The sequence below is a fragment of the Bombyx mori genome, chromosome 6 (genome assembly GCF_030269925.1).
Source record: "Bombyx mori chromosome 6, ASM3026992v2".
NCBI lineage: Eukaryota > Metazoa > Arthropoda > Insecta > Lepidoptera > Bombycidae > Bombyx > Bombyx mori.
The window spans coordinates 8,173,413-8,194,541 of NC_085112.1; the positions used below are offsets into that span (position 1 = coordinate 8,173,413).

Here is a 21,129-nt window from a genome sequence, read left to right on the forward strand (position 1 = left end):
TGGGTGGTGGCATTTACGTTGTAGATGTCTATGGGCTCCGGTAACCACTTAACACCAGGTGGGTTGTGAGCTCGTCAAGCCATCAAAGCAATAAAAAAAGTGGCTAGGTCGTGCCAGATGATTAGCCTATTGCTAGTTCATTCAGCCAGAGGTCTTACATATTTTTATTAGTTTCAAAAATCTAATTTTAAAACATAATTGTCTTATTTGAATGAAAATAACAAAAAGAACATATTCGGGTATTTTCTAAATTTTCAAATAACCAATTTACTATCCTATCACCTCTAAATAAAGGATAACTTTGAAAACCAAATCTCATACAGTGAAAGCCGAAAACAATCTTAATTAATATTATGTGCTTGTACTTTTTAAGTATATTTGTGAACGATTAATACTATTTTCAGAAAATATTTGCTTTATATTTTTACAAATATTAAAGCATGAAGTTATTGTAATATATTTTTGAGTTTTATATTTGCACCTTTAAATGAATAGCCCTTAATTTGTTAGGGTCAGCATGCACTTTACCCTATTTGTAGTTTAGACTTGTTGCTTGCATGAAAATATGCGTAAATTATTTGTAATATAGTCGAATTTGAATATTATGCTCTATCTTAATATAAGTAATCTCTTAACACTATCTTCCAAAATAAATGTTGTTTAGTATATTGGAGACTTAGCCTTATATATAGTTGGATTGTATGGATTGGGCGGGTGGCACTTTAATGAGACCTTTTCCGAACACTTGTCTGTTTTCAATGTTCTATGAATATCTTACATACATATGTAACTACGAGAACTAGAACAGCGTTTGCATGAATCCTAAATTTGTTTATGTTTTATCCTGCCGAAGGTCGTGACTTGAACTGTCGTAGGAAATTATTTTTTTGTGTTTAGAGTTTAGAGTAAATAAATGTTATTTTAGCTTGTTTCTATGTCGTCAAGTGTCAGCTTCTTGTGACGGATAAATTCCATCCTAACACAGCGAAGGGATTCTAAACATTTTATAATGACCAATAAACATTACGTCCATTGCAGAATTCTAATCCAGAGGAAAAGGAAGGAAACATTTAGTGTTACTACATTAACCGTCTGTCCACGTTTAGTGTAAATAATATTCATTAAATTAAGTAAAACCTATAACTTGTCCAATTAGCGTCATGTGTGATGTCTACGTCGGCCCTTTTTGTGTATAAGGTCATGTTCGGGGTATCCATTTTATATTATCGATGTGCACTCGAAAAAGTTTCATAGAGTTCTTTTTTTAAAGAATTTTATTTGCATTTAATTTACAAAATAGTAGATTTATTAATTTGAGACTTAAATATATTGTTTTATGGTTTAATGTCGTGTTTATTTTGGCGTTATATTATTTTGATTTTATAAGTTTCGACGTTCTTTTACGAGATAAATGGAAATCCTGAACAAAGTTGTTGGTTTCACGTAATCCTGTTTTATATAAACTTCAATTGTACAAGGTAAATAATAGTAATCACCATAGTAGTAATGACCACGGATTTTTTTCCCAGATTTTTTTTGTTATGATGATTGTATATCGTTTATTTGTTCGCTGATAACAAATAAACTTGTATGAAATCGATTAAATGGTTTTCACGTGTAAAAGATCTGAACAAGTAATAACCTTTTCTTAATTCAAAACGTGTTATTATTCAAATTTATTCTGCGATTTTTCAAATTACTATTATTTATCTAGACACACATACATTGATTAATCTATACATTATATAATATTGTAAACCATTGTGTTTAAATCACATAAATAATAGTATTATCCCATGTTTTTCATGTAAATACAACATAGTATACACACTTTATTATATTTATACAATTAACTAATTCCATTTATTTTAAGGAAAAAGGGTGCATACATAGAGAAAATCCAAGAAAAAATATTTAAAAGTAGTCATTTCTACCTTGTACTGTTAACACATACGTTATTGGGTAAATTAGAAAACGAAAACATACTTTGCTAAAATATCTACCTACATGTAAATTATAGTACAAAAACTAATCGATCTTACTGATTGACCAAACAGTAGAATGATGATGCAATAGTTTCTGAGAACTTTTACATATTTAATCTGAAACTGTCTGTTTGTAGTGTTTTGTACCTACTTGTGACGACTGTACAATGATGACTTCATTGCAGGAGACCAATTTTGTAGAGAAATAAAAATAAAACAAAACGCCTCGATCGGTTTTACTTGGATATTTCGCTTTCATAACATTTCATTCGCCGCTTTTTAAATTTACAAGCGTAAATATCAATGATTTGTATTCGTTAATGAAATATGTACGTTTCATAAAATTTATCTTAGGAATCATTTTACAGTTTAGCTACAGTAACTTGTGTGCAATTACATTACAAAAAATACGTAGGTAATAAATAATATATTATATATTTGGCCAAAAAACAGTTACTGCCAATTTATTTAAGGAAAACTGTCCCTTATATTTCTTTTAATTATAAATATACAATATAATCTGCGTTAAAAATATCTTTTAATAATAAAATATTATGATGTTAATGAAAAGTTTTGTTATTTAATTTTAATTTTGGCATATTTTGCGTGACATTTATTTTGGAAGATTTTTGTTATTCGCTGTTTGCTATAAAAAATATAATTTTGAATAATTATTAATTTATACTCCTGTTTTTGTGCAAGAAGCTTCGCCACAGTCAAACGACACGTTCAGATCCAGAGGACGTGTGTATTCTGTAATTATATGGTAATCGTTACGTTACCGTAAAGAATGGCACAAGTTGATGAAGTGCGTTATGTTGGTTTTGGTCAGACGTCTAGTTCGCAAGCGGCGCCTTCGTCTCCGTTACCCGTGTCGATACAACAGAAGGTGCGCAGCCCCGCGACCCCGACCTCGCCGCTAGAGCCCGCCCTCCAGCGTCCGCTACAGCCGCCGCCGCCTCCCCCGGTCAAACAGAAACCTCAAGTTCCCCGAAAACCGCAAACGAAGCGAGTTAGTTTCATCTCGGACCCTCGAGAAGATTCGATGAACAACAACTCATTCCATTTAGAATCGCATGCAGAGCATGATACGGATCGAACGGAGACCGCTACCGACCTTAACGATGCATGCGAGGGAGTCGGCTCCTTACTAATCCGAAATAAATCACTAAAAACAGATACGAAGGTATCGAAACCCGTGTCGAGAGCGAGTTTAATACTCCCCGATGACCTCATAATACCGCCTCCGCCGCTGTTCGACAGCTACGTAAGTGACGCTTCGCCAAATACGTTCCGACAAACAGAATCTATCGACCCAGGCCCTCCACTCCTAACCATTGTCCCAGAACGCTTAGTCTTACCAGGGCCCGTTGTGGCTGAAACATCCATGCAGTCTTCGAACTCTTCAGCCTCTTCTGTAATAGAAGGTCCTCCCCCGATCAATTACGGTGCGTTTCCCAAAGTAATAGAAACCTCTACTATTGCTGAAGTACCGACTCGATCATCAATAGTTTCGGAAGTGCCCGCGTATCAAGTTTTTCGAACGAAAGAACTGGCACGTGCGGACAGCGATAATGTGTTTCATAGAGAATTATCTGTCAGTTCGACTGGAGAGCCTGACCCCCCTGCACTATTACAAGCTCGATATAAAACATTACCATCCGTATCACACGTTCCTAATTCTCCTTGTAGTTTGCATCCAGACAAAACGTACTTTGATGATGACACAGAACAACCCTTACATCAATCCTTAAGAGATCTTAGATGTCAAAACTTTTCACCAGTAATGGCACATTCGAACACGTACCCCGCTATCAACCCATACCCTTCATTGACCACAGTTGCTGGAACTTACAACCCCTACACATCTCCTGTACCGGTAGGTACTCCCCACCGGACCAGTCCTTATAGACCCGCTATTAGTCGTGACGTGAGTCCGTTAAGCACGGATATCAATGCGAATGTGACTCGAACTATGTCCGCTAGCAGTGACGGATCTAAAAGTGTACAGTCAGAGAGAAGAGTCCGATTTGACGAAGCATCGACGGCAACGGAATACGATAGATTGTCGAACAGCTCAGAGTCTTTGAGGGAAGGGGGCTCCTCGCCCGCGACCACCCTGAAACCCGCATGGAGCAGCAAAATCAAAGCCTTTGCCATCGGCGAGGTAATCATCAATCAAGGATTCTTACCCTCGCACAAAAACACTCAGCTTCTTTTGGTTGTGTTCGTCGTCAAACAAACTGATTATACATGACAAACAAATTCACACCACATGTCGTCCCTCCATACTTCAATTTTTTTTTGTTATTGTGCCGATCAAATGTTTTTGTTGAACTGCATTTACTTATGTTTTGCATGTTTATATAATTTTACTAACGGAAACATATTTTTATTTAATTATTATTTTTCATATTAACAACTACTGACTGCATGGTTGTTACGCCTGGAGGAAGGGGTTTATGATGGCTTGTAAATATAACTATCATTACGCTTTTTAATCATTATTTTTATATGTTCACTTAAAAAATAAATAAACGTTATCAATAATAAATATAATAAGAGATTAAATTTGCATTTTTAGGCTTCCCCACCTCATTCTGGTAATTTTGTGAAAGCATCTGTTAGTGATAAGAAGAAGTTCTTTGAGAACGCCATGGAAGAGAGCCACAAACCGTCACCTAAACCAGGTAATTCTTAAAATAAAATATATAAGATGTCAGCTAGCGCGGCAGACGTAGTCCTGCCCTGAAAAATAACTAGAACCCGATTGCAATATCTGCAAGTAAACTATGCAGAAACCCATTCAAACATGCATAAAAAACATCAAAATCAGTCCAGACTTTTAGGAATATAGTCACACTTAACTTACAAAATAAACTTACAAAATAAATATGTGTATAAAAATAAACTTAAAACAGTTTGAATTCGATCTTCCTCCAGTGTTGTAAGAAGGTCCAAAATTCCTATTACGAAACTAACAACTACCTGACGTCGCTTTTGTCATTTGTACCGAATAATTATTTTGTTTCAGAGAGAGTATTCACATTCCTCTCAGCAGATGAGGTGGAGAAATTGAAGCAAGAAGAGGAAAGGAAGATGGCTTCGTTATCTCGGAGTGAGCTCGGCTCCTGGTCCCCCGGGGAGGACCGGCACAGCGGATACAGTAGCCACTCCGACGATGAACTATATGAGAACGGACATGCGTAAGTATTTTAATGGATTTTTTATAAATATCTGTTCTAAGCAAAACACTTAAAAGGTCTACTATAATTGGGTCTATTTCTGGCTTTGACATGAACTGTATGCTTAGTGCGAGTTTTTTAACGTTCTCGATAGCGTAAAAGTTAACTCAAAGTATGGAGTTGGAATGTTTGCCTACGTTTGCCGCTAGGGGCGCTGTTCCAACTGCATACAAATTTGGGTTAACTTTTACGCTATCGAAAACGTTAACTCGCACTAAGCACACTGCCCTCTACGAAGTTTCCAGAACGCTATAATATATCAGTCTTCAAACGATGTTTGAGGAGACTACTCAACAGTGGGCAGCGACTTTGCTGTAACTGTAATCTGATATATTGTTATGAAAATCTTCTGATCATTACCATTTTTGTTTTTGTTTTTTATTGCTTAGATGTGTGGACGAGCTCACAGCCCACCTGGTGTTAAGTGGTTACTGGAGCCTATAGACATCTACAACGTAAATGCGCCTCCCACCTTGAGATATAAGTTCTAAGGTCTCAAGTATAGTTACAACGGTTGCCCCACCCTTCAAACCGAAACGCATTACTGCTTCACGGCAGAAGTAGGCAGGGTGGTGGTACCTACCCGTGCGGACTCACAAGAGGTTCTACCACCAGTAAAAAGGCCATTTATGACATATATTCAATTTTCCAGTAGATCGGGTGGCGTGAGTCCCTCCGCGAAGTCTCAACGGCGTCGCGAGGCCCGGCCGGGAGCCGCGCCCGAGGACAGCGCCGCCCGCGCCGCCCGGCGCGCGGCCTGGCGCGCGGCGCGACTTCGCTCGCTCGAACAGGTCCTTGCCGCATCACTCATATATACTAATGAATGCAGGCTCACTAACAACTACCTACTACTAACAGCTTCCGCAAAAGATCTCGCGGACGATGTCCAACACGATGGACCGACCTCATAAAATCTTTAACTCACTCCAACATAAATGATTGCTCTCACTCTGCGAAACATCGTGTCATATGGCGTCGCGGTATCCAAGGATCCGACTGATGCATAACCACGACCACTCTGTCAAGAGTGTACGAATAGGAAAAAGAAGAAGTAACAGCTTCGATTTGAAGGGTGGAACAGCTGTTGTATTACAAAGTTGTATTACACATTACAATTAAGATTTTGATCTCATGTTTCAAAGTGAATAGTGGTATTCACCTTGTTTAATGTAATGCTTATTGACTCTGGTAGCCAGTTAACGCCGGATGGGCAAACAGATTATTAGTCCATATATGTAATAACGATTCATTATTAGCACGCTCGAGTTGGCGCGGTACCAGAACTACTAAACTAGAACAATTGTTGTAATAGACACGAAACTTGGCTCCTACAAGCCGTTTTAAATTTTTTAAACATTACCTGGTATTTGCTTTTTATATTTAATCAGATTTGTCAAATGAACTGATACAATTAACTAATTAACAAAAATATTAAAACTAAATTAGGTCCAAAAGAATAGAAAACTCTCAGAATATTTCCTTTTCAATCTACTACTATATTGAGAGGTGAACTTTAAGCGACACTTTTTTTGGCAACTTTACAGAATAGCCATTTAAACTTAAATTATGGAAAAAATATCATAACAAAAAACTTCTTCAGCTATTTGAATGGAGTGCAGTTAATAATTGAAGTTCAATTATTAACATCGTACTGTTGATGCTAATACCAAATAAAACGCACCTTTAATTATTACAAAGATGTCTCTTAAACCGAATAGCGTTTCATCCCTTTTTTACTGGTGGTAGGACCTCTTGTGAGTCTGCACGGGTAGGTACCACCACTCTGCGTATTTCTGCCGTGAAGCAGTAATGCGTTTCGGTTTGAAGGGGCAGCCGTTGTAACTATACTTGAGACTTTAGAACTTATATCTCAAGGTGGGTGGCGCATCTACGTTGTCCAGTAACCACTTAACACCAGGTGGGCTCTGAGCTCGTCTTCCCACATGAGCAATAAAAGAAAAAATAATAATATCTAGAAGCAGTGTGTATGTAAACATTATAATTTTACAGGAGGCTCTTGAATCACAGAAAGTCATAAAGAGCATGGTGGGTCCCACGACTGAAATTATCGGTGAGATCCCGCCGAGAGACAAATCCCCGACAGAGGTATTTCATTTTGTACTCTACGCTGTTCCATTGAACCATACTAATTAATGCATTGTTGCATTGTGTCTCAATAACCCGGCTAAATAAAGAATGTCTGTTAACACCGTTATATTTGTAATTTAACTTATTAAATTTGTTTGTTACCGTAAACGTAATTAACTGGAATGTCTGTCACGGTGATCCGTGAATCTGATATTTAATGAAATTAAAACTTCTGACGCTACACAATAATAATTAGAGTCACACGACGTGGTAACAAAACGACTAAAACTAACAATAATAATTTGGTATGTCTGTTTTGGGCGGGTCTCGATGTCGCTTCGCTGGCGTATTGTTTCGTTCCCCGCTGCCGTGTGAATGTCAATATTGGCTTTGAAATATTATTATAGAACTGGCCCCTGCCACGTATCGCGTTACGAACTAAACCGGGCCCTATACTGGCCGTCAAGGAGAAGGAAAAATTGTTAGACGAGCGCATAACCCTACGCACCGAGGAATACGTGTGCCCGGCGACCGGCGAGACTAAAGTGCACACCGTCGAGTACATTGAGAAAGTCATTGAGAAAGAGGTACGCGTTAGAGCAAGCAATGTACAGTAGGCGCGCGAGTTCACGTCCATCCTGAGGAATGCGGTAGTGCTGTGACCTAATTAATTATGGTAATGTCGATAATAACTACCGATTTAGTCAACAGCGGTCAATTCGGTTTAATGTAACTTAAGGTAATTTTGCAATTTATGAAAAATATAAATGTCATAAGTAATTACTTGTTTATTTCTAAAAGAGAAAAATATTTTTTTTGAAATTCTAATTCAATCACTATCTAATGAAAAGACAACCGACAGATCAGAGTCGGAATTAGTATGTATCTTTTTTCGGTTGGTTTTTTTTCTACCTGAGCTTGTTGGAAGCGTCGTATTTATGGTTAAACAACACAATAGCGCTAGCGTAAATTATCGATATCGATAAGCGCGCGTCACAACCGTCAAGGACAACACTCGACGTCAGACAAATGCGGGGAGGCGGGCGAAGGTGGGGCGAGCTGTCCCCCGCGCGTCGCCTCTGGCCCCGATGGACATGATCTCGCGCGCACACAGTACGTTGCGCTGCGTGCTGTACATTGCGCTCTGAGCTGGACACAGCGCCCGTGTCTTATCGGACCTACGTTTGTACATCTGCAAAACGCTTCGCTTTCAAATGCAATTCTATTTGCGACTTGACCTTGACGATACGGACTCTGATGCATCATTGACTTCCACAAAACGTTCTAAACGACATTGACGATTGACGTGTATATTGTAATTTATGCCGCGGGGTATTCTGAGCGCACATGGCACACCCAAACAAAACGATGTAGATAGAAAATTACTACACAATTATAATTTAAATATAACAATATATGTATAACCAAATAGCTTGTATTGTTTGTTGTATATATTAATATATCTAATTAGAACACAAAACTGATGCAAATATAAAGTATGTTTAATAAGGAATACTCCTCTCACTGAATTATCTACACGAGAGCTGCATGAATCTCAGCATGGCATGTTTAATTATTGTGTATTATTTGTATTTGTCAGACGATTCCGGGATTCTAGACACCGTAATCATCGGCAACGACAACGGTTTGTTCCGTTTATATTACGCATAATGTTTGTTGTACGGGGACCTAACAAGAGTTCGGAGGACAAAATGACTCATTGAGATTACGAATATAAACTTTCGTCTGTATGTTTCTAGTTCCTACTGTTTGTGTATGTTTGTATCGATTGTCATTTTCTCTATCGGACTCAAATAGCTGAAATACGGACTCAAACATGGCAGCCGTTTAATTCGAAAGAAACACAAACAAAATGTGACTTAATTAAATATTCATTTGAAATTTGTCTAATTGTCTTTTATAATAACCGTATTTCAGCTTCGAATATTTTACAGCTTATTGCATTTCCTGCAAATTCCTAATATTGTAATCGTTGTTTTAATTTTCGCATGAAACATTTCTTCATCGTAGTTTCATTTAATTTAGAATGGTTAAAATACAGTTTCAATGGAGCAGTTTTGATTAAAAAAAATTATTGCTTAGATGGATGTACGAACTCTGCTTATCTAGTGTTAAGTGGTTACCGGAGCTAACAGGTACATAATAAGGTGCAATGTAGGTACAAGGTAGATACATGCCGCCACCCACCTTAAAACATGAGTTAGAAATCTAAATTTTATAGTACATTACTGCTTCATGGTAGCAATATACAACCAACCTACCTATTGCATTGCAGGAAATCTTATGTACAAACTACCCGCACATACTTACAACTTCTTATCCTTAAGCATTCATACAATATTTCGACGCAGACACGAAACTCATTCAATACTCTTTTAATTAAATACGTACATATAAATTTTATTATATACGAAAACCGTAAGATATTCGAAATTCATATTGGACTAAGAAATAAAGATTAGAATAACGAGATCGAAACACGAAACTGTATTTTAACTACATAATATGTCTAACGATAGTTGAAAACCTAATCAAGTCATTATAAAAAAAACCTTAATGCTTTAATTAAAAGGTTTGGAATGCTGTTTTTCATTTAAACGACGAGATGTAGTAGAAAACGAATTGAATTTCGATTCCATACAAACTCATGTAAATCGCAAAACATTTTCACGGCGCTTTAATTAATTAAAAAAAAAAACGAAACGATTTTTTTTTACAAATCCAGGTGGAAACTACGCAAGAGAAGATAATATCTTTGGAACTGACAACGAGTCCTGTAAGCGAGACGGCTCCGTGCGGGCTGGGGGAGGGCGACTGCAGCCTTGGGGCGGAGGAGGGCTCGCTGCAACCGGACATCGTGCAGGTCGTTAACCCGCTGTTAGACGGGGGCGCCGGCCGCGTCACCGCCATTCCCGTCGGGCCCGACGTCCGCCTCACTTACACGGACGCCGCGCAGTGAGACGACCGCCGCTGTGTACTCGGCGTGAGCTTTTTAACGTTCTCAATAGCGTAAACGTTATCTCAAATTGTGGAGAGTATTAAGCGATAGGCAGCGGCTTGTCTCTGCCCCTGGCATTGCTGATGTCCATGGGCGATGGTAATAACTCACCATCAGGTGAGTCTTGTGCTCGTCTGCCTAGAAGGGCAATAAAAAAAAATGCAGTTGGAACAGCGCCCCTAGCGGCAAACGTTCCATTTACATACAAATTTTAGTAAACTATATAACTAAAAGTTAACTTAAATTTGTATTGAGTTGGGAGGTTTGCCTACGTTTACCGCTAGGGGCGCTGTTCCAACTACGCACAAATTTGACTTTTACGCTATCGAGAACGTTAAAAAACTCGCACTAAGCACACTGTTAGTCTCATCTGGGACTTCGATCTCGTGTCTCCACGGTGGGCTGCCGTAAATGCCAAGATAATAAAAATCTCCGCTCTGCATACAGGACGAACCCATGACAGAACACAACCGCTCGCTATGACACTAAATATTTTAATACGCGTACACACGACCGATTCGATCCGATTGTAGATTTCTTCGACGTAACGAGTTATAAAGATGTAAAAAAAAAAAAAAATTCCATCATTATTTTTGTATTGCAACTGTGATAATAAACTTACGAATTCCACCGATTTTTATTCTATTGAGTTTTGAAGAAATCGACCAACGATACGTGTTTCTAATAGCATTTTGACTTATCACAATTTTTTTTTTTTTTTAATAATTTTATGTAACATTGATTTCGCGACGGAGATTTTATTTTAATTAAAATAAATAGGTGTTATACTATTTTGGTATTATTATTATTATAATAATTATAATATATTCTTGAATACTTTACGTATTTAATTGTAATCACTTTCATTCCGTTCAAGTTATTGGTATGTGACTGAATGTTTAATGTACCTGGATAGGAAACAAATGATGTAACTAGAAATGATAATTATATGGGGAACGTCAAATAAATGTAAATAACATCAAAAATACAGTATTCATTATTTGTAACAATTTGTTTTAATAAGTTGGCATCACACAGACGACCAATCATAGAAGTATACAATTAGATAATCTTTAAAAAATCATTTATGTATGAATTTCAACAGTATTTATTTTCATATATTATTTTTATGTTACGCGTATTTTAGTTATGTGGTGCCTTTTATTCTCAAATGAGATTTTTTATAATTTATAAATTGTCACTTTGATTTCATTTAAACATAATTTTGATTTAATTAATTTTATACAATACGATATTATGTATTTTTTCCTATACATAGTTTAAGGTAATGTGTGCATTTGAATATAAAGTCTGCCAATGTATTAATTATCTTGCAGTATATTTAAATTTAATTAAATTATTATGCAAACGTTTGTTACAAAAGATTCCGTAAGAATCGATATATTATTCGAAAATTTGTATTTGATATATTTAAATTAATTTGTAATGTACTTTTGGCATGTTCAACGAGTGTTTCATAAATGTGTGTCCTTGATACCTTTTAAGGTTTTTAGCGAGTAAATACGTGCATTGTAAACTAATGAAATTATTGTATGTTTGTCCCAACTAAATGGTTTAATATATATTTTAATAAAATTAATAACTTTTCATTTTATTTCGAATTCATCATTTATCGTTTAACATTTTACTATCAACAAACATGTAACGTATGATAAAATTTACATTTCATTAATTATTAATAAAAGAACTTAAAAGTATTAAAACTATTAACAGTTTAATTTTTGACGGGTAGTTACTTCTTGGGTGCTATAATTCCTTCCAGTTGCGCCTGAAAATGGGAAAAAATAATTTAAATATCAAAATAATCATTTAATTTGATCTTCAATGGCAATATCCGTGGCAATGCCCATAGTAACCTCAAACGATTAGGCGAGTCATAGGCTTTTTTTTTTGGTCAGGAGGAAATCGCCGGACTCCTACCCTCCACTGGGGATAGCGGGCGGGGTATGTCGGAGTCGAACCGACTAAAACCTCCTGTCGCTCAACAACCCACGTCCGAGCCTCGCATGAGACAGAACTCATGAAAAGGCAAAGGGGGGAGAGTGAAGCGTTTAGTGCGGAGCACATCGCTCCCATCACCCTCCCCCTCGGAACACAGGACCGGCGGTCGTCGGAGTCATAGGCTTGCCTGCTTTTTATGGCACTAAAGCTTTAACTTACTTTCAACTGAGCGTTAGTTTTCTTCAAAGCTAACAATTCCTCTTGATGTCGTTTCTCTTCAGCGGCCCTAAGTTCCGCGGCCCGTCTCTCCAACTGTTCCGTTTTCTGCTTTAACTCCATACATTGCTTCTCCAAGGTCGACCGTTCCGCTTCTAACTTAGCCACTTGGTCCATGAGATCTGATTTCCCTTGTTCCGACTATAAAATATAAATAATTTTTTTTTTCTTTATAGCTTAGATGGATGGACAAGTTCACAGTCCACCTGGTGTTAAGTGGTTACTGGAACCCATAGACATCTACAACGTAAATGCGCCACCCACCTTGAGATATAAATTCCAATGTCTCAGTATAGTTACAACGGCTGCACCACCCTTCAAACCGAAACCCGTTACTGCTTCACGGCAGAAATAGGCGGGGGGTGGTGATACCTACCCGTGCGGATTCCCAAGAGGTCCTACCACCAATAAAATATATGACAATTATATATGTAAAAGAAGCAAAGCTCAACGCAAACGTGCGGTAGCTTACCGCTGAAGGCTCTTCAAATTAAATTTCGAGGTAAACGTGTGATGGCATTCAGAAATCATCGTGAGTGGAGCTCGTTCCGGACTAAGTAATTTCACACATACGCTGTCTTTATTATAATTCGGAAGTCATCGCGACATCGACAGTTGGTCTGTGGATTTCAGTAATCACTTAACATCTGGTGGGCCGGTAGCTTGTTCACACGTCGAAGCAATTAAAAAAAGATCCTGAGACCTCACAATCTGAAGGCAATGATAAAAAACAACATTAGGTGGCGGTTACACTCTTCACAATTTACGATGACCTTCGAATTACGATTCAAAGTTGACTGTTAAAAGGCGCGAGAGAGGTGAAAAATAACTGATATATTCTATATATTTTGTAATTATTTTTTTCGTATTTCCATAATGTTTTAATTATTCAGCAGTCAATCTAGTAAATCGTAATTTAAATGAACCTCACCTGTAGAGCTTTTCTCATACCGAACGCGATAGAACTGCAATATAAGGTCTGGTAAGCTTCCATAGTGATTCGTGCCTCATCCCGCACCCTCAGCAGAAGTAGTCCTCTTTCCCCACAGTTTATCGTTACCTTCGAAATGAAAATTCAAGCCTACTTTCAATAACAAAAACACGATTTCTTTGGATTATTTCAACGTATTTTGAAATGTATATTAAGAAGAGATTCTTAAGAAAATTTCACGCTATTTGAAAGAAACTACCTGTCTGATAAGTTCATCAAAACATTGGGTGTACAATTGTCTTCGAACTGGACATATACCGGTTTCTCTGGCTTGTCTCTGCTGCAGACGAGTATCGAGCATTTCTTGCAGGTTTATCACGTCCAAACGGGTCGCCGGAGTAGAAGAAATCTACAATATAACGGTAACAAATGAACTTTAATATTTTTATCCATTTAATTAGTGAATACTCCGTTCTTGGTGGTACTGGTTGTAGGACCTCTTGTGAGTCCGCACGGGTAGGTACCACCGCCCTGACCATTTCTGCCGTGAAGCAGTAATGCGTTTCGGTTTGAAAGGTTGTATAAGTAGATCTTAGAACTTATAAGAATATTATATTTATTATTATATTTAAAAAACTCTCCACGAGACAGGCAGTGCCTAGTGTGGAGAGTTTTTAGCAAACTGTTATGTGTAAATGTATCAAGGTTAATAAATAAATTATTATTATTATTATTATATATTTTAGTTATATCTCAAGGTGGGTGGCGCATTTACGTTATAGATGTGTATGGGCTCCAGTAACCACTTAACACTAGGTGGGCTGTGAGCTCGCCAACCATCTAAAAACTAAACCTCAGAACCATTGAAACGTTCTACAAACGATCATTAAGTGTTTTCTGTGTAGCGCCCTTTCTGTCTTCTTGGCGTGCCCGGGGCCTACTGGTGGTATCAACAGTTTACCATAAATTGGGCCGTCAAGTTCAAGTCTGTCTGTCTTTATTTTACAGCTGCAAATTGTAGTACCTTTTGTGTCCATATTTGTCCATCTTCCTCCCATTCTTTCGGGGGTAAAATAGCATTTAAGATCTCTTCAGTTTCTTTCTTTGCTTCGGTGGGTACGCACGGTTGTGTTGAAGCGCCAGCTCTCGGGGAAGGCTGTGTAAAACATTTTTATTATAAAATGAACATTATTTTTTTATTAACGAAGATCCTTTGATAAATCAAAAATCTTACAACTTTTTCCTGTCTTTTAGTCACCAACACTGGGTTGTCGTAACGGACTAACGTCTCTTCTGCAGATACCGGTGCCCGTTCTCCCATTTCCGTTTGTTTTTGTTGCAAAATACCTATTTGACTTTTTGAGAAGTCACGGTTATCGTGGCAGTAATCAAATTAAAACGTAGTGATTCTAAAATTCTCTCTGACAAATTGTCAAGCAAAATGTTATTTCCATAGCAACGGCTCTTAGCATCTGCCTAGTATTTTATACTTTTTTAATAATCTTTATAACCTACTAGTACTGGTGGTAGGACTCTTGTGAGTCCGCGCGGGTGTGTACCACCACCCTGCCTATTTCTGCCGTGAAGCAGTAATGCGTTTCGGTTTGAAGGCTGGGGCAGCCGTTGTAACTATACGTAGATCTTAGAGCTTAAATCACAAGGCGGGTGGCGCATTTATGTTGTTGATGTCTATGGGCTCCAGTAACCACTTAACACCAGGTGGGCTGTGAGCTCGTCCACCCACCTAAGCAATAAAAAAACCTAGTAACCTTACGTTTCCCTAGTAAAAAGTGTATCTTATTTAATGTGATATAAGTATAAAAACTGCTATATTATGGACGACTGCATCGGTCTTCCAAACGAAGATGTACATACCTACGTTATCAATGCTTGCGCGGATGACATTGTGGGGTATTTATTTTAAAAAACCTACGTCCTTAGCGATAGCTAGGCCATAGATAAGACATTTAAAATGGGAGCTACTCTTCTCAAAGCACTTGTTGGCCATAGAATAGACTACAGCGAAGCTTGATATTATCAGGTCGACATAAGTGTCAATTTAATTTGTGTACATGTACGTGTTGGTGATAATAGAAATGAAACGGTTAATGACTTAGAATGAGCTCTGAAAAAGTAATCATAGCAATTAGGCTGCGAACCGTGTATCCAAATTACAACGAAGATCGTTCATAGTACACTGAGGGACTGCGAAACCAAATTTACCATGGAATGCAATACACATTACATGAACTTTCTGGTTGAAACGAATATAGATAAAGCCATAAGTTTTTGAAAGTCAGCTTAGACATTCACTTAGGCCACCACCAAGATATTTTCATAAAATCGAACATTGCGAGTTAACGAGCTATCAGGAATACCTAGTAATTTTTTTTATTGCTTAGTTGGATGACGAGCTCACAGCCCACCTGATGTTAAGTGGTTACTAGAGCCCATAGACATCAACAACGTAAATGCGCCACCCACCTTGTGATATAAGTCATATAAGTTCTAAGATCTACGTATAGTTACAACGGCTGCCCCACCTTTCAAACCGAAACGCATTACTGCTTCACGGCAGAAATACGCAGGGTGGTGGTACCTACCCGCGCGGACTCACAAGAGGACCTTCCACCAGTAATAAAATAAATGTTAAAGTACTAAATCCTAGGGGCAATAGTATCCGGACTAAGTTGTCTTAAAGCTCCAAACACTTATACAACTCCTATGAGTAGTATTAGTTGTAATATATTCCGGTGCTATCGGGCCTCGTGATCGTTGATATATTTTACCTACCCATTCGTTGGTAGCCTAAGGGGCTATTCCAGGAACGCGCGGACGTGTATGAGTTCACTGGCTCCACCTGAGAGAGTTTGCCAACACTGGCCCTGGCAAGAGCAATGTTTCGTTAAAACCTACAGGATCAGAATCGCAACCCACTGAGAAGAACTGACGAGAAACTGTTTGGGTTATGTCAACAGGCTAGTTCGCACTTCCAACTCTTAATCGCAGAGTTCGCGTGCATAGATATCGAAAAATAAATTTGGAGGTTAAATTTTTGTTCAAATATAACAAAACGATTATGTGGAATAAATTTTTTTATTATGTCATTTCTATGAGGATATTTAAATAACATTTGAATTAATTCTACAAATATTTTTTTCATAATAAACACAAGCATCAGTCTTTTTAACTTGTTGAGTTGCACTACACTTTTAATCAAAATGAAGTCCACGGTTTTTCTGTATTCATTGTGAATCACTACTTGAACTTGAACTGGAGTCTGTGGACATAACTTCAACATCTTCTTGGTTGGGAGCATCCTTCCCTCGGCCATCAATAGCTACAGAGTTACCGCCTCCAACAGACATGTGTAGCTCGCCTGATGGATGCCAAGTGAATTGGCTTGAAGCTGAAGCTGGTACTGAAATAATATAACACAGTAAACCTGATTAACAAGCAAATGGTTTTACATGTTTTTTTTACCTAATGCAATTAACAAAAGGGTAAAATGTTTCTGTAAAATTCTGATGATAAGAATATTCTTAAATAATTTCCATGGGTTATGGGTTTTGAAGGAAGCCTCTGTTGACAATATTAATAAAAAGAGGTGGCAATAACATAGGAGATTTTTTTTATTCTTTACAAATCCTATAGAAATTTGATCATTAATTCAACTTTCCTGAAAAATATTATTCTTGTATATTTGAGTTTAATACAGTGGTCCAAAACATGATATATCTGCCAAAGCACTTGCTGAGTAGTTTAGGTGTTTGGTGTTCCCTATCACCCACTTCTCTCATAGCTATTAATAACTATGATAATACATGCTTATTGTAGATGAATCAAATTAACTATAACGATAAAGTACCAATACTAGAATTGTATAAATATGTACTGCACAAAGAGTTCTATACATATGCAACTTGTTCTAAGAATGATTCATTAATATAATGAGTAATGCATTTATACCTCCACCAGTTGTTATACGATGAAGTTCATTCAGTGTAGAAGGCGTGTGACCATTCAATGGCAGATCACAGAGGCGACCGAGCATTCCTAATCTCATTTCTAAATCAGTTGGATAAGGCCGACGAGGATCACCAGGTTGCCACGACAAAGGTGCGCTGACAGCATTAGATGCACTTATTCTGTAAAATATCAGTAAGTCAAAAAAAGTTTTTTTAAGTACTATTTAGTTCTCACATCAAAAATAGTGTACTGTCTAATATTTAAAAATTCTTTTTAATGTAATTTAATTAAAGTGTAACTCTATAGTTATGAAAGAAACTGTTTTCTGTAGATAGTTATTTTCATAACATTGTTGGCTATTCAGACACAATACCTAATATCCATTCAGACTTTTTGCATTAATAAACTTAATCAACTGTTAATATACTAAACATCTCATTGATTTATTTGTTAGTCAATGTGCCTACTATCATTGTCTCACTGTTGTCATTGGTCAGGTTTGAAATCTCTGTTGAGATCATAAATATTTAATATTCAATATTTAGGAGTACTCATCATGTGTTTTAAGGACCTGACTCAGAAAAAATATTTAATTTCAATGTAGAAATCTTTAATTGTTTACTAACCTGTGTGCAAATTTGATCAACTCCTCAGAGGGTACAGGTCTCTTTCTAGACTTCACTATTGATGCAAGTTTCTGTCGAGCTTGATACAGTGATGTAGCCAGAATTTGTTCTGCATCTTTCAATTGTCTTTGAAGGTGATATATATCTTGATCCTTAGTAACACAACAAAAACATTTCAATTACATAATTCGCTTGTGGCTTAAATTGTTGTGAACTAGCAGTGGATGAGTCAGTCCACTCCAAAATTTTATCCATTTTTTACTTAAAATAAATCTCTTTTGTAGTATTTACCTTACTATCTACTTCAGCTTTGAGTTCATTCATTTTCTGTTGGATCTTTGCTTGTTCGTCAGCTAGGTCTAATGTTTTTTTCAATTCTCCATGTTTTGATAGAAGTAGGTCCGTCAACTGAGCATGATCTGCAGCGGACACTTTCTGTGGTTTTGGTGCTATGGAAACTTCTATTATTTCCCTGAAAATTTAAAGAATTAGAACATGAAGTTGATCGGTAATGTTTTCCACAGTTCAATCGTGTTTTAACTCACTTAGCAATAAGTTCGATATCATCTATTAGTGCCAATAAGCGATCTTTAGTACTTAAATGTGACGCCATAGCTCTATATAGCTTAACAGCTTTTTTTAATATAAACGATATGTATTATTTCCTTATATCATATGAACTGGACAAACGACCCCCCAACGCTGCGACTCTTGGGATTTCTTGTATCAAAAACGCTACTATGTACGTGGTAACTACATTCAATGTTTACAGTAAAAATAATAACATTGTTTGATGTTTCCAATACAGCAGACGACAAACGTGAAAGTCATAGACTATGTTCCACAGCAAGCACAGACTAATAATTAGTAGAGCCTTGAAATATTTTTCTCTATGATATAGAGAAACTTATTCTCGTACTTTTACAGTTTTTCTAGTTTTAAAGTGAGTTTCAGTATAATTTATATCTACAAACTTTGTTTTATAAGGCCGTAGCCTATTTACGTTATAAGAAATAAAATAAAATTTACTACTGGTAACGAGATGAGATGATTTACTTTTTCTTATGAAGATGGGTGAATGACCTCAAGGCCTATTAGTAGTTACCGGAGCTTAAAGACATCACAAAGTGATTGCTGCCCCCAACTTTAACTTCACTTTTCTATTTTACACTATAAAGTGTGTTCCACCCTTTAAATCAGAATGCATGATTACTTGGCGGCAGAAATACACAGTACGCTGGTACCTACCCATGTAGAGTATTGTAGAGTCTAGTTATTATGATATGATCTCTCAGTAAAATCGTGTTTATTTCCTGAGACGTTAATTGAAAGACTCCGAAAAACCACATGTAGCGATTTCGTTTCATTTTTCTACCCGTTGTGCACTTTCATGAATTTGAACATCGTTTGGTCATCATTCATCGTTCTCGTTGAACCCATCGCTTGCGACGAAGGCTCGGCTAGTAAAATAACCCACAAATAAAGCCCACTGAATTTCTCGCCGGATCTTTTCAGTGGGTCGCGTTTCCGATCCCGTGGTAGATTCTGCAAAGTATTGCTCTTGCTAGGGTTAGTGTTAGCAACGTCGTCAGGTTAGATCCCCGTGAGCTCACCTACTTAATAAGTTACACTGACATAGCTCTCAAGCTTAGATAAAAAAAAACCATTTCACAGGTTCAGAATATTTGTCAGAAGAAATACAATATTGGTGTAATAAAAATATTCTCAAAATAAAGGACATCTGATTCCATCAAAATTATTGAAACACTGCACAAAAAAAATTATTCTATTAATTATTAGACTTGCGAATACTGAAAAAGGATTGAAAGATTGTGATATTGATTGTTATGGTTTATTTATAATTCGTAATTATTGGCGGTATAGCGTAGGTTGTAGATACGTATCTACGACCAAGCTTCCTATTATTGCCACCTACCAGTTATTCGTTTCGGTATAAAGGGCAAGATAATAGACAAAACAGTTGAGACTTCGAATCCTTAATTCAATCAAAATGGATGGTTACTTACACGCTGTGATGCTCATATTATATCTTCCGATAATCAGTCAATACGGAGTTAAAGAATGGTGTTGTTAGGATGTCTTGTGAGTCCGCACGGGTAGGTACCACCATCCTGCCTATTGCTACCGTGAAGCAGTAATGCGCTTCGGTTTGAAGGGTGTGGCTGACGTTATACTGTTAAAACTGAGACCTTCAAACTCATGTCTCAAGGTGGGTGGTGGCATTTACGTTGTACATATCTATAGACTCCGGTAACCACTTAACACCGAGTGGGGCGTAAAGCTCGTCCAACCATCTAAGCAATAAAAAAAATATGTTAGATTGCATTTCACGAACTTGCAATAGGAGAACTTACAATGCAAAAGCAGACTTGCCTTGCACTCTCTCGAGATCATAAATTTCGGGCTTCAGTTGATTTATTGCTAGAGCTCCGTACAAAAAAATTTGCTAAAATTCATAAAAATAGATTCTCATTTTTAGTGCTATTGTGTTAGGAATTACTATCAATAACACCTGTCTTTATTTTCCCAACCGGTTCCAATACTCCTTACTTAATAAAGTTATTAATTATCCTTTACTTCATTTAAGAATATGTCAAATAAATACTCGTAATCATAACAGGGTTTATTTAGGAGTTTAAACCTCGCATAAGTGTTTTTATAAAAAATTGTACTACCGTTTGATTTAAACATTTGATTTTGGTACAGTTAGCAATAGACAGAAGGGTCTAAATACCGTCTATGCAAATATAAACTTAGTGGCAATCGGAAGTAATTTGAACCAACCTGGCTAAACTATTTTTTTTATCGATCCTCCGTAGTATTTGTATGCTCATGACAGATTCATGTATAGCCCATTGAATTTGTTTCATTCGAACTTACTTTCAATGTAGCTTACGCAATAGATCTGTAGATGAATTCGACATAATACTTGAAATTATAATACAATATGTCAAAGAATTATATTATTATGTTGTTGTTTATGATGCATTTTAAAGAAACCTATGAT

The 21,129-nt window shown here is 37.0% G+C and overlaps 3 protein-coding genes across 18 annotated transcripts in view; 1 reads left to right on the plus strand and 2 right to left on the minus strand.

Annotated features, from left to right (window-relative positions):
• The window catches only part of LOC101745685 (protein lap4), an 82,569-nt gene extending 70,629 nt beyond the window's left edge, over positions 1–11,940 (plus strand). For 7 of the 16 annotated variants that reach the window (XM_038011696.2, XM_038011693.2, XM_062669028.1 and 4 more), the window contains 7 exons: positions 2,818–4,152; positions 4,570–4,675; positions 5,020–5,191; positions 5,883–6,021; positions 7,241–7,336; positions 7,726–7,905; positions 10,065–11,940. In XM_038011696.2, the coding sequence (XP_037867624.1) occupies positions 2,818–4,152; positions 4,570–4,675; positions 5,020–5,191; positions 5,883–6,021; positions 7,241–7,336; positions 7,726–7,905; positions 10,065–10,298 (2,262 nt within the window). In that variant the 3' untranslated portion in view covers positions 10,299–11,940. Of the gene's footprint in view, positions 1–1,038; positions 2,556–2,817; positions 4,153–4,569; positions 4,676–5,019; positions 5,192–5,882; positions 6,022–7,240; positions 7,337–7,725; positions 7,906–8,918; positions 8,962–10,064 lie in introns of those variants that run through there. The other 9 variants (XM_062669022.1, XM_062669026.1, XM_062669032.1 and 6 more) reach the window with 9 other exon arrangements.
• A 1-nt stretch (position 11,941) lies between these two features.
• LOC101746305 (putative inner dynein arm light chain, axonemal) lies at positions 11,942–14,975 on the minus strand. The gene is made up of 6 exons (XM_004930554.5): positions 14,741–14,975; positions 14,531–14,662; positions 13,766–13,915; positions 13,507–13,635; positions 12,519–12,716; positions 11,942–12,126 (listed from the first exon to the last, which is right to left on the minus strand). Exons 1-6 carry the CDS (start codon positions 14,825–14,827, stop codon positions 12,091–12,093), a joined length of 732 nt encoding a protein of 243 aa, XP_004930611.1. The 5' UTR covers positions 14,828–14,975; the 3' UTR covers positions 11,942–12,090.
• A 1,608-nt stretch (positions 14,976–16,583) lies between these two features.
• LOC101746442 (mediator of RNA polymerase II transcription subunit 4) lies at positions 16,584–18,970 on the minus strand. Its single transcript, XM_004930555.5, has 5 exons — positions 18,647–18,970; positions 18,393–18,573; positions 18,102–18,253; positions 17,476–17,654; positions 16,584–16,927 (listed from the first exon to the last, which is right to left on the minus strand). Exons 1-5 carry the CDS (start codon positions 18,712–18,714, stop codon positions 16,752–16,754), a joined length of 756 nt encoding a protein of 251 aa, XP_004930612.1. The 5' UTR covers positions 18,715–18,970; the 3' UTR covers positions 16,584–16,751.
• Positions 18,971–21,129: the final 2,159 nt, after the last annotated feature.

Bases quoted from the DNA above. Each gene is read 5' to 3' on its own strand.
- LOC101746442 (XM_004930555.5), bottom strand. From the start codon at position 18,714: ATGGCGTCACATTTAAGTACTAAAGATCGCTTATTGGCACTAATAGAT. The intron at 17,655-18,101 runs GTTAGTAAACAA...GATATTTTACAG, and splicing joins TTGATCAAATTTGCACACAG to AATAAGTGCATCTAATGCTG. The intron at 16,928-17,475 runs GTATAAATGCAT...ATATTATTTCAG, and splicing joins TCGTATAACAACTGGTGGAG to TACCAGCTTCAGCTTCAAGC.
- LOC101746305 (XM_004930554.5), bottom strand. From the start codon at position 14,827: ATGGGAGAACGGGCACCGGTATCTGCAGAAGAGACGTTAGTCCGTTAC. The intron at 14,663-14,740 runs GTAAGATTTTTG...TGTTTTACACAG, and splicing joins CTAAAAGACAGGAAAAAGTT to CCTTCCCCGAGAGCTGGCGC. The intron at 12,127-12,518 runs GTAAGTTAAAGC...TCCCATTTTCAG, and splicing joins AAACTAACGCTCAGTTGAAA to GCGCAACTGGAAGGAATTAT.